General features: G+C 40.6%; 1 protein-coding gene across 1 annotated transcript in view; it reads right to left on the minus strand.

Annotated features, from left to right (window-relative positions):
- Positions 1-12,252, minus strand: part of SHROOM3 (shroom family member 3) — a 135,362-nt gene extending 123,110 nt beyond the window's left edge. The window contains exon 1 of the mRNA XM_048942027.1: positions 12,094-12,252. Within this exon, the coding sequence (XP_048797984.1) occupies positions 12,094-12,252 (159 nt within the window). The remainder of the gene's footprint in view (positions 1-12,093) is intronic.
- Positions 12,253-14,197: the final 1,945 nt, after the last annotated feature.

A 14,197-nucleotide genomic window follows, 5' to 3' on the forward strand; every position in this document is an offset into this window, starting at 1 on the left:
ATTACCTTTCAGTTTTACAGAATCATAGAATCATTAAAGTCAGAAAACATCTGTAAGATCACCTAAATCCAACCGCCCAGCTACCACAGTATTGCCCACTAAAACACATCAAAACAACAAGAGAGCTACTTTACGAGGTATATTCTGACCAAGCTCCAAAGCTGCATTGTTTTGCACCCTGGCACTGAGTGATTACAAATTATCAGCAAACAGGCACACACACACGGATTTATACACAGAAATAAATACAGGCATTTCACCGAGCGCAGCCATCTGCAACCAAAACTTCTCACAACAGCCATTCACCACCTTACCTGCTCTAGAGGAAGGAAAAACAAGAGGATGGCACTGCAGTCCATATGCAAGTTATTCTAACTAGAATTTGGTTTGTGGGATTACAACTTTGTTCTAGTAAAACCTGACACTGACATTCTGCTATACTTCATTGCCAAAAGCCAGAGTGTCTCACAGAGCAGTGTTATCACACCCTCTCTGTCTCAGACTCTGATGGGTCAGTGGGGGGAATAGGAATACGCGCTGAACCACTTTGTGTCATTTCTTGTTGCTTTTCAAAGTCTCCCATCCAAGGACTGACACAGTCCAGCCCGTTAGGCTAATGAGAGCTGACAAGATCACAGCTCAAGAACAATAAAAGATATAGAACAATAGATGCTCACCCTGGTTCTCTTCAGCTCCAGCCAGTAGAGGAACCTTTTGTTTAAGCAGCCGATGAGATGCACAAGAAGATGTAGTGATGCAGAGCTACTCAAGCGCACTTACTTTTGTTTCTGCTTACTCCTTTCTCCTGACTCCCAACTCCATTGTTGTGCTCATGGCTCACTCTCTATCAATCTCTATTAAACATCAATATAAGCTACAAAAAGATAATGTAATTGGTGAGCAGGGAAACCTAAGCACAGTTCATGATTAGCATTTGATGATGGACTAAATAAAAAGTAGTATTCAGGAAAACCCATGTTAAAATTCTAATTTTTTTTTTTTCTGTATACTGTTAGTCTTTTCTTCTTAGGAAGCACACACAACTTTCTCAGCTCATACAGGAGCACAGTCTCCACACATTCTTGCTGCTTTTCAAAACCAGCCACTGGGACACCGAGACTGAAGCATTTCCAGGCTTTTTGTTTATAGCGTGCTACCCCAAAGGACCAGGCTGCATCTAACCCTTTATCTTTATGTAGGTCAGGAAAGGAAGTCAGATTGCAGGTGACTCCAGCTTTGATGATAACTCTGTAGAAAAAACAAAGTTATGATACGGTTTTATGTGGGGGAAGGGCAATTTTTAGGTCTACTCCATACTGAATAAATAGGGACATAGGTGTTGTTTTGATAGACTACATTAGAGAATTAATCAGACTTGGGAAGAAGTGCAATAACTCCTTTTCCTAAAACAGAAGGAAACATCAATAAATTGCAAGTATGAAGTTGCCAGACAAGCAGTACTGTCTGGGAGGTGTACTACTCCCAGTAGTACTTAGTACTTAGTGTCCCTTGCACAGCTGCACACAGTTTGCCCTGGGTCCCTTGGCCAAACTCAATTGCCACTGACAGATAGGCCAAATTCAATTGCAGGAGGAAAAAAAAAAAGCTGCTCTGTACTTCTGGAGAGGACTAGGCAAGGATAGCCTGTGTCTGTGGCTGACTTTCTGGGCTGACAAAAAGGGTGAGTTACCCCTGATGAAGCTGTGATGGAAACTTAATCCCCTGCAACAATAGCCCAGTACTAGGAAGCATCCCCAGGTCCAGGCATAAGGGAAAGAGGGAACTCTTTCCAAGGGCATTAGGTTCTACATCAGTCTTTTCCCTCTCACCCACCTCCTTCCCAGCTTAGCTAATTTTGCATTAGTTTGCATGGGCTGTTTGCAGAGGCATAACAACAGAAGTCTACTTGGAAAGCCTGCAGAAACCTCTTAGCTTGACATCAGAAATGTGCAGAGTCCCAGAAGAACAAAAATGTTTGAACTTGCCTCCCCAAAAGTGCTGTATTCATTGACTTGCAAGCAGGGGGAACAGTAGTAGTAATTTAACCTAGGGAAGAGTGCCAACAACTTATTTAATTGCAAAGTTTGTGCCAACAACACCACAATACAACTATTAATACAAGTCTATTGTACAAGACTAATTCTTCTAACCTTTTGCTGTTGCCTTATAGTCAGGTCAGTGGTTGCATCCCTTCTGTGCTGACACTATTCAGTCAACGTTGGCAACTGCTTTTAGGCTAACATGAAGTGAAGCAGGGCAGGAGGGAGAATGAGGGAGCATTGATAAAATGAAGATCTCTCCCCACGACCCCATCTTCTGTGTCCAAATATTTCGCACTTCTTTCTCTGTTACAACTCTCTCTCTTGAAACTTGAAATGCGTTCTGCCATATATCTGCTCCTGGAAAACAGCCAGACCTTTAGGTCTGAACTCCATCCGCTCATTCCCCAGTTTCTATGAGACTGAGATCTGAGAAATGTGGCTCTCTCAGTCCACTGACAAGTTAGGTCATCGAACAACAAATGAAAATCTGAGGCCTGACATAAGGGAAAAATCCACTTTTCTAAATTTAAATAATGCTTACTTTAAAAACAACAAACAAACAAACACACACATAGTAAGAATGTTTCCAGCACCAGCACAATTTTTCAAGGACGTGAATATTCTGACAATTATGTGCCATTGTAAACATCTGTAAATTGAACATAAAATGACACAGACGCCAAGCAAAATAATTATTAAAGCTGCAAAGTCATTGATGCTTTTTGCAGACTCGCTAATCCTTGCTTCACCTTCACTCATTGCTGTATTTATATTCTTTTATACTGCATCTAGGCTAGCACAACTATACATTTGGAACCCCCTGCAATAGATATTTTTTTTAATACGCTCATAAACAGCACAAAGTGACTCTAGTTTTCAGCTGTCATCTGCTGACATTGTCATGGTAGAAAAGCTGATTATAACCTGAGTAGAAAATCAAGAAAAAAACTTCTCTATGACTACAGTCAATGTTCCTTATCATGAAGCCAGTATTACTCTACAGGCGTTAGAAAATTTTCTGCAACACGCAGTGGACTGGATGCTCTTTCAGTTCTTCCAAAAAAAACATTTCTTACTACAACATCATCTTACATCATCTTCATCTACATCATCTTCAGGGATCCTGGAGACCTCTCTGGCCTCTTTCTGCTCCATGAAACTGTTTCCATTTTGCACTTTGAAATGAATCCATTTGCCATTTCTTAAATATTTCAGTTTTACTTTTATCTAGGAATTAATATTTTGCATTTATCTATGCCTCTAAAAGCAAAACAAGTCACAAAAACTCTTATAAATAATTGCAAATGTGAAGATTTGACATATTTTCAAAAAGTTGCCTTCACCAGAAAGGCAAAAACCCTGTAACTGCTAATAAAATACAACCCCACCAACAATACAAAAAAAGGCTGAAAACTTCAATATCCTAAATTGCACATTTACAATTCATGTCACATTCAGAAAATAAGGCAGTGTTGATAATGGCTATCAAATAGCAGCACCTCTTTTATCTCTGTTGCCTGGTATTTAAAACATTTTAACTGCTGAGATGGACAGGACAAAACTGCTTACTGCATCATTGTAGAATGTGTGACTGAAACCCTGTAGAACATGGAGCTATGACATTTGTCAGCTAAACTCCTCATTCAGCCATACATTGGAAAATCCCCATTCTTGAGTGAGAATAGAGAGTGGCTTTCAGGCTGGCAGATTATCTGGAGGGGTCTGTGGGAACTGCAAAACATTGCACCTGCCTGAAAAATGGCACCAACTCAGCACAAGATGTTTCCAAAGGAGAAAGTTAGTATATGGGAGGAATGCACATAAATCCTGTTATTTCTTAATGGGATTTGGGAGCTTATTTCTCACCCTGTGCTTTGAAATGTATCCCACTGCCTATTCTATTAATGAATTTAAGCACAGTGATTTTCTTATCAGCAGGAATCATTCATCACTGAGGTTTGAGGGCTTTTTTTGATGGGATTTTTTAATGCAAGTGTGAAAAATTAGTATTATGCTCGAATACCAGCTAGGATGTTAACAAGCTGTGTCCTGGATAAGCTGGCCTTGTCTGTTCCTGTTGTCCTTCTCCTGATTTCAATTGACCAAGAACACTAGCACCATTTATTTATTTATTTTAAGTTCATGGCAAAGTAGCAAGACTTGTGGAAACAGATTTAGGCAGCGCCGACATATGGAACACTATTTCCAGCTCAGCCACACAAATGAACCCTACGCTAGCCTTTCATTACATGAAACAAATGTACAGTAAGAAGGTGTTTTTCTCACTGTAACTCTGGGAGCGCGATACACAGTCACAGACCATATTGAACAACTTCTGTGTCTCTTTAAGGAGCTGGGGTTCTGGCAAATCCATCTGAACTACACAGTCCAGATCTCCTTAAAAACAAGGATCTGGTTAAATGAATTAAGGGTTTTCAGTGGACCAACAAAGGATACAGGAACCGTTTGGATGAGACAGATATGGTAGCTGGTAGCCTGTGTGTAAAGCAGATATTCCCTGTTCTACACATAATGGCAGGTGTGGGTCAGACAAGAAAAGCAAGCTTCCCCTAGGCAGCACCAGAAATACAGCCCAAAGCCTCTAGAGTGCTGGAAGAACACCAGTCAGTTCTTGTTCATGCTCAAATCCAAAGTCTTCAGTCTCAAGTGAGGAAGAGAGATTTACCTCCTGGGTTGATGTATATCAACACTTCTTAGGGTTTTCTGACACTGGTCTTGGATATTTTTCACTGACATCAGCTGGAAGTCCCCTCAAGGCTTTGTATCCACGCAATTAAGTGGCAAAGGTTTTGTGGTTCAGTGATGTATTTTCAAAGGCCTCAGTACATTTTTTCTCTGACCCCCAATGCTTGCTTGCAAGCAAGTTACAATTCATCTCATTTTCTCTTTCAAAGATCTTTCCCTAAGTCTGAGCACTTTCTGCACAGTAGATCCATGCTGGATTTATGCTTCACCGTTTTGAGCTCTACCAGAAGATCCTGAAAAGCAAACACTGATGAAATTTGAGATGAGATTAGCTCAGCTATTATTGGTGATGGTTTTTCCTCCTATGTCTTGAGCTTCCAAGAAGTAAGAGAAAGGCTGAGTTTAGTGGAGTCTTCCACAAGCAAGCAGTTCTTCTGCACAATCTGCAGAAGTGATTTAAAGAGCGCATTCTCTGCTTCTCATTCTAGGATCAGTGTAAACCTTTACTATGATTACACCTGCTACAGCCAAGTGAACAGGGACACATGGCATTTTTTCTAATTAATCTCTTTCACATAAGCTAAAGCCACTGCAGGATTTATGAAGGCTCTGTTTACTGACCCAAAGGATTACATGCTGTTTTTAATCACACATGATTCCTCTCTGACCGGGAACCTGAGAATAAAATATTTTGTCTATTAAATCTTTCTGTTACTTTCAAGGATGCCATCGTGCCAGGGGAGGTTCAGGTTGGATATCAGGAACAAATTCTTCTCAGAGAGTGGCAGTGAACTAGAACAGGATGCCCAGGGAGGTGGTGGAATCACCATCACGGAATCATAGAATTGCTGAGGTTAGAAGGAACCTCGAGAAATCATCAAATCCAACCCTTCAGCTAAAGCAGATACCCTACAGTAAGTCACACAGATAGGCATCCAGGCAGGTCTTGAACATCTCTATAGAAGGAGACTTCACAACCTCTATGGGCAGCTGTTCCAGTGCTCCATCACCCGTACCATAAAGAAGTTAATCCACATGTTTATATGGAGTAACTCCTTCTCCTATTGCTACACACCATTGAGAGACCAGGTATGTGGTCTCTCAAAGGCCTGTCCAGGATCATAATACCCAAAACCTCGATCCTGACACGCTATGCCCTCAGCTGGTAATTTACCTGACCTATTCTCCTTCTTTCTGGGTCCCAGCCAACCACGTGGCACTGAGGGATATAGTCAGTGGGCATGGTGGCGATGGGACAACAGCAGGACAAGATGATCTCAGTGGTCTTTTCCAATCTTAATGATTCTGTGATTCTATGATTACACTACACATGGTTTTCTGCAATTCATATTGTTGCAGGGCAATGATGCAAACCTGGTCTTTCAGACAAAGTATCTCCATGGATTCAGACTGAAATTTTGCTGTTTGGGTTGATCCCTGGTAAGGAAGTAACTATAAAGCATGACAGGCCAGGTCATGACAGACATCCATCAGTCTTCTTCTTCTTAGCACAGAGGTATGACTCTTTTCAAGGGCAATTTTCTTCCACATGCATGTTCACAAAAGGCACATCACTGACTTGTCTGTGAATCTCAGAATTCACCTTTGCTGATCTTTGTTAATAAGGACAAAGCAAGGTATTCCCAAAAGATGGGGTCATCATGGTGAATAAAAGACCAGCTGACACTACTCCTGTCTTCAATCTGAAAAGCTCCTACTGCCTTTACTGGGGCAGCACCAGCGCTAAGCAAGGTACCACTTACATCAGTCAGCCAGTTTGTCTGTAGTTGCTAATTCAGTGCTGTGGAAGTGAACAGAAGTCTTTTTGTGCTAAAGAACGATTGGCAGCCTAATGGAGGGAGCTAACAATAGAAGCCTTTTCATCAAGCAATTCCCTAGCTTTAAGAAGAGGTAGGCAATCCTGTCCCATGTGCTGGCATCAACAGCCTTTTGTGAGGCCCTAGTCTCAGCTCTGAAAAACAAGAAAGAGTAGTGAAGAACTGCCCTTCTACTTTCTCGAACAATTACAGCATCAGTCCCCTTCTGCTCTGAAAGTGGATGTCCACTGCCACCACATCTCTGTGTCAGCTGGGACCAGGCACCTGCCTCATCTATTACCAGTCTAACAACAAATGTCAGACATGCTGGTGGATGATGTTGCACAGTGAACCCCTCTGCTAATCAGCAGGCAAGAACACCTTTCTCCAATGCAAAATATAAAGGCTGATCTGGGGGAGGGTGGGGAGAGGGGAAATCAGAAAGAAATTGCTTGTGTTGTCCAAACTGATTTAGTCCTTAAGCTTTTTACTACAACTCTGTTAGGACATCAGTCAGTGCAGGCCCAGGTGCTTTTTGCTCAGAGGGTCACCCTTCTGCCCGCCTCTGGACTGAGACCAAGCACGAGCACTATTTAATGATTTAACCCTAGATAAATGACAGCCCACTTATTGCTTTCCCTTGGGAAAATGAGAAGGAACAACAAGCACATCACTCTGCCATGCTTTATCAACTGATGCAGTTGAATACCAAAAGATCAGCACACAGGTGATTCTTACATACCAATCTTGTTCTGTTCTTATACGCAAAAAACTTGACTAAGGACTTGACATATTATACATGACATCCATACCTGTGGCTCTAAATGCACGAACAGAGCTGAAAGCATGAGTGTAACAAGGTGTTCATGGCTTTGAAAGGAATCCATTCATCAACACACTTATAGTATATAGAAAGACAAAAAGCAATAAAGAGCATTTTTCAACATTAACAACACAGAGGGCCTAAGCTATTCTAGGGGATTAATAAGAAAAATGAAGTCTGTCTATCCAAACAAGAATGAGTATGGAAACTTTCAAACAAACAAACAAGCAAATAAAACCACAGAGGAACTCACAGCACCTCTGGCTCCAACTCACATCCTTGTGCCTATCTCAAATCTGCCAATTTCAAATAAGTCCCATTAATGTGAGCATCAACTATCCATCTCCTTGGTGCTTGCAGCCCTACAGAAAGGCTAACAACTTCTAAACTGGCAATTGTTACACAGAGGGATGAGGAACAGGTGAAAAGGAACTGCCTGTCAGTTTGTGAGACTATTTCATTTTGCCTGTAGGGGCTCTGGGCATTTGCATGGGGCTCACAGGATTACTGTAATGGGAAAGTGCTACAGAGTTTGGAGTCAGACCAGAAGCAGAGACAGGGATAAGTGTCCATCCCTGGGCCAGATAAAATCCAGAATGGTCTTTTGGATTTTGTCTTGTCAAGATTGGTGGGATGATTCTCATTAGTTGTCGCTAAATGCTCTACGAGTTCACTAAAGAAAGCAATGTGAACAAGGCATCACAATCAAAACTACTACAGGATATGCACTCAGGTGGCAGCATGGTGGAGGACAGCCTGATCCAGCTGCAACAAGCACTGATTGCTGGAGAGCAGTAACTGGCAGAAGACCAGAGCGCACCATAAGTTGTGCCAGGCTTTCAACAAGGTCTGATAACAAGGAATTAAGGACTCTTTCTCAAGCCCTGTTCCAAGCTATTCCTATCGTTATTAAACTTTTATTTCTTCCTATATCCCTACTGAGAGATAAACCTGAGTTTGTGTCATACTTCCAGCCTGAGTCCCTGTAAATGACCTATCCTTTTGAGTTCAGGGAACTGATGAACTACAGCACAGTGAAAAGCATTCCCAGATAGCTGCTATTTGTGAGAGAATGCCTTAGGTGCTTCACAGGAAGAGAAATAACTCTTTTGTTCAATGATCAATATGGAGCTCAAAGTGAAAGTGCATTTAGGAGTCCTCTAACAACCAAAGCTATTCCAAAGGTTGTGCATAATAGTAAGAAAGTGACTGCAGAAATAGATTGCTTGGCTCCAGAATGGTTAATACTGAATAATGTTTCTTACCTGAAAAACCCTCAGAGCAAACAGAGAGGGAATAAACATTTTGTTTCCAGTTTGCCTTTGCTGCCTGGAACAATCAGTGCTTTCGTATTTGTAACATTGCTTTCACAGCTAAAAATGAACCAAAACAGTAATATACAAATGGAAATCTGGGTATGCATATGGTTTAAATCCCACAAAGCTTATTTCTGAGGATCCGTCCTCAGAAATGTGTGCTTAGATGGCACATCAGGAACACTACACATAATCCTAAATTCCTGTGGTGTAACCAGCAGCTCCAGAAGACAAAAGAAACTTCCTTAGGCTCCCAAGAAACTAAGTGCTGTTCTAGGCCAGTCAACACCCTGAATTTCCATTTTGCTGACATAGTGTTAGCATTTCCAAATTTCTTTTTCTGAAGATGAGCTCTTTTAAAGATATGCTCTTTTAAATGTCTTATACAGCCAGAATCATAAAATAATACCTTTAAGCAGCTTTCATGTGAAGAACTGTATATGGTTAGTTGAGAAACAAGATAGAAAAAAGTAGACTAGTGGGAATGTCAAGTGTTTTCCTAAATGGAGAGAAGAAACGTGGGTCAGATGTAAAAAGAAAAAAATTGTTTATGGTCCATCCTCCACCTAAAACAAAACAGACTGTGAAAAGACCTGTGCTGAAGACTTTGAATTGGCCATCGTCAAACTGCTTCAATATAGTCTTATGCTTCCATAGGCAAAAAAGAATTAGTATATAAAGGTCATCTGTTTTAACTACCTAAATTTATGTTAGCTGCACAACCATCAACTGACAAGTTGATTTAGATTTGGTTCCATGATGCACTGAGCACTGTGCCTGATTCAGCAAAGCATTTCCTAGCGTGTTTGACTGTGTGCTGTCTGTGCACTCAACCACATACAGTCAGGCTGTCTTCTTGCACAGGAGCACTGCAGTCCATCTATACAGCAAGACGTCTTTTGCTGAGAAGTTGTAACAACCTTGCAATTGGTGCAAGGAACTGCCAAAACGATGGCAGACAGATCTCTAAAACACCACCTTCAACCAGCTCAAAATATAGGTCACAGTTTTGCTATATTTGTGGGTCCCAAAGAACACCAGTTCCTGATGACTACAAATAATTATCATGTTTGAACAGACTTGGTGTCTTGTCCTGTAGTCTGTAATGCTGATGTTGCACTGATTTAAATCGAGCTACAAGCTTTCATAGGTACCAATTTCAGTATTTACTGAAATCTACTTTTTTATTTACACTGAAGCCATTTAACACGACTCTGTCAATGCAAACAGACCTTGAAACGGATGTAAATATGATTTATTTGCCAGAACAGACTGGGAAGTTGAAAGAAAAAAATCCCTACCTTAATTTTGAATGATCAGGAATGAAAATCTGATATCCATACTTTTTATATTTACAGATAACATTGCTTAGAAACGTTGTACCTGCATGAGCAGTGCTAGTGCTCTTGTGTAAGCACAGGAGGGTTTGGCCTGTAACATGGTTCAACTGATTATTTCCCACAGCTCCTTGCTACTCCACAGTATAATTAGGATAATACTGAATCAGCTACATTACTAATACAATTCATTCTAAAGAGTGCACAGTGAATTCCCACAGAAGAATTCAAACACAAGAAGAAATGAGTTTCTCAGATGAAACTGGAAACCTGAAAGCAGCTGTAGGTGCTGCACAGATTCCAGAAAGCACAGCTTTGTCATGCAAACTGTTCTCCAGCTCAGTGTCACTAACACATAAGCAGAGCAAAATGCTCACACTGACAGCACAAACTTAGCAGAAACTCCAAGTTTTTTTTTTAAAAATGCACGTTTTTGCAGTGTTATTTCACAGTATGCAAGCATAAGTCATACAGCTCCCAGTGGCACTATGCACGCTCCAGGCATGTTTGACATTAAGGGGCCTCGTTGTTGTGGAAACCAAATCCCATAGATTAATTAATGCTCAGCATCCAGAGCCATCCCTCTTCCTCTCTGCCTCCCTGCCCCCAATTAAAAAAAAAAAAAAAAAAAAAAAAAGCAACCAAAAAAAACCCCCCAAAACAAAAACAAACAAACAAAAAACAACCAGCACAGGGGGTAGAGCTTTTTATGTCACAGAAGAATGTCAAAGCAAAAAGAAGCTCTCAGTTTACTCACAAATGTCGATCACAACCAATATGTAAAGAATAAATGTGAAGTGTTAGTCCCTCAATGTTTATAAAATGAAAAATATAAGACCATTTCAATGAGACTAATTTTGCATTCTATAGCAGTGCCAAACTACACCCAATAAAGTAATGCAAGAAAGAGAGTTCAGTGAAATCTCCAAAATCTCTTTATAATTAAATAACGTTTATCCAAGTCTTCCTTTTCACTTTCAACGTGCAGATGTACAAACTGCTAGCATTTTCTTTCAGGTGAACTATTCAAGTGACTGGCATTTTCATGTCAATGAAAATTGTGCAATTCATCTGCACAGTGAATTGCAGAATTTGAACAAAACTGATTTAGCATTGATTTAGTTTTCTTTCAGTTGACATCAGTTCTGATCATTTGCATCCCTTGCATGCATCCCAGTTTACATGAAGAAATGAGATTAAGTGACAATACACATGCACGTAGATGCTCACTACATAAATGCCACTATAAAAAAGAAGAATGTGCCGGACAGAGAGGTGACATAAAGGAGAAAAATGACTAGAGCCATTACAAGTAACATTTTGGAATTACCTAAATCACAGTTCCAAAACAGTTTTAGGGCCACAGGTAAAAAAGTACTTCAAATATTCACAGATTCAATTGATGCTTTTGAAAATCCACTGTCGTAAGGATCTGCTTCTGCAGGCATCCAGGTTCTTTTAAAAGCCTGGTTATGGTGACTTTGAGGAACTCTTTCTCTCATTTGTTTCTCAAAATATTTTTGTCAGCTAGAACACAAATCTAGAAGGTGTACAATACTGAGAAGATCTTTAACAAGCAGAGAGTACATAGTGTGAGTGAACTGCTAACATAACATATATGTAAACCAAATAGGTATAAGCATTTATTATTCTTTTCTTTTCCCCACATCACAAGAGATTGTTATGGATTACTGAACATGCCCAGATATGCTGTTTTCATGATACAAGACAACTGAGTCATCTCACAAAAAAAGAGAGCTCTTTCTCCAATTCATAAAGAGACTTCAATGAAATAGAGATAATTTCTAAAAGTAAACATATTTCCTGTGGGACAAAAAACGTACTTTGATAGTTAAACAGTGGTGAGAGCTCTCACATGTTGCTCAGCTACTGAGCAAACCTGGTGACTTCAATAAGTTCTCTACAGTTTTCAAAATCAAGCCAAAAATACAGTGCCAAATGTAGCATTACAGTGTTAGTTTACAACTCTTGCCCTTTAAATCTGGCACAACTCCGAATTTGTTCGCACTGCATTTAAAATACTAAAAATACCTTTGAGATGATTAATGGCTCCCCGTTCTCCAGTCCGCCCTTCAGTGTGAATCCCCATGGAGCGCCTCCTTGCAGCCGCGCCTCCAGGTAGACGTATCTTCCTCTATGGGTTATGCTGCTCTCTGAAGATGATAGGCTGGTGTTAATATTGTCCAACATCCTCAGCTATTCTATCACATACTCAGACAAAAAACCGACTCCGGAAATCACAGAATAATAAAGCAGCAAATTAAACTCCCCGGAAGGCCACGAGCCATCCCCAAACACGTGAAACAAGAAACGTCTGTGATGGAAAATCTTTCTTCAGAGCTGGAGTCCAAGGTGATGGGTTAAAAAATGTTTCCCACCAGCACTTCTGAATGCTGTTTCTCCTTTGGAACTGCCACTTTTTACTGCTGTTGCAGCACTGTGCTTTGCCCATTTCCAGGTATTCTGAACATGACGGCTTTGTAAAGATTTCTCTTCCTGTCCTCGGTCTATCAATTTAAGTTTTTCAGTATGTGGGCAACAAAAGAAAAATCAAGCTTACGCATTTAAAAGCCATTGGCCAGCAAATTGCCAAAATCCAAACGAATGCTTCATTTGTGATTGATTATCAGTCTTTTCTTCCTTTCTGCGTGCCATTTACCATTACAATGGCCTTTTTGCCTCAGGCCACTGCACTAAAAGAATGAAAGCGTCTTCTTCCTCTCACGCTCTGTTACATTGTCCGCTTACTACACAATTCTTTGACTTGTCAAAAAAAAAAAAAAAAAAAGCAGCTTGGGAAACATAAGAGAAAAAGTCCATTCCAAAAATTATTTTGAGGGGTTTCAAATGTGAAATAACCCCACATTTATTGGAATAAGACGATGCAAAAAAGTCTATCAGCAAAACAGGAGAAGTAGGTGAAATTAATCCTTTGGGAAATATGTTAAGACGATAGCTGAGCTCTTTTCATTCTCTGTGCTCTCTCCGATGATCTGCCAAAGCTACTGCAGCAACTGCTGCTATGAGAGAGGGCGAGGAAGTGAGCGAGAGAGAGAGAGATGGATTAAGGCAAGAAAAGCAGTGCTGCCCAATCGTGCACATCAAGCAGGCAACACTAAAATGCAGTGTGCAAAAGCTGAGGCTCACCCTTTTATTATGCCTCCAAAACCCACATCCTTCTGTTGTATTTGTGAAGGAATTGTAACAATGCAAACTGCCAGCTGCTGAAAACACAACAGACCTGCTCCAAATCAGCACAGCAGAGCAGTACTAAAAATTTCACTCTCATAAGTGTTCTTCTTCCACATGGTACCCACTGACTTCACTAAACATGTCGTTTCCTCCAAACACTGCACTGTCACTGAGTGAACACAAGAAATCTGTGCTTTCCCCATATGTTGAAAAAAGAATCAGCAGTGAAAACTTTGGATGTTTTTATGAATGCAGGCAGTCACCGCTGACTATGCAGAGTTTAAGATTTTGAGCGCATCTAATATTTTATCTACACATGTAGGCTCTCTAGCATTTGTCTCATTGCTTTAGCAGACGTTGACTTTACTCCTAAAATATATCACTAGAGGTGTTCACAAAAACTTCCATTTTATATCTGTACTTGAACAGGATGATGAAGAGGGCAGCCCACAGACCACCCCCTTTCCTGCTTGTGTAGCTGAATAAACAGATACCAGCCTGTGCCTGTAAGGTGCCTGCACTTTTGATCTCACAGCACCTGGGATGCACATCACTTCTCCTCCCAGCTTTGAAAGCAGTGAAGAGTTTGTGTTAATAAACCTATAATGAACTCTACTGCTCTCAGACCCTGGAAAGCTTAGAGCTGCAAATCTCAAGCAAGAAATCTATTTACATTTGTTCATGCCCTTCATGCTGCTGCATTCCCATTCCTTTTAAGATGTCACAGTTGCCCTACAGCCTTTTATTTGCCCTATTTATCCCAGCTCTCATCCCTGATAATCAAGAGGAGGAATATAGAAAAGACACCTTTCTCTTTCTTTTTTAGCCCCTGCTTATACTGAGCCCTGTACTCTCCAATTCCCTCCCAGGGCCTGATTTTTCATTTGCTTCACATCATGGTCAGTCTTACAGCTTCTTTTTATCCAGAAATCATCCCTCAGTT

The sequence above is a fragment of the Lagopus muta genome, chromosome 4 (assembly GCF_023343835.1).
Source record: "Lagopus muta isolate bLagMut1 chromosome 4, bLagMut1 primary, whole genome shotgun sequence".
Taxonomy (NCBI): Eukaryota; Metazoa; Chordata; class Aves; order Galliformes; family Phasianidae; genus Lagopus; species Lagopus muta.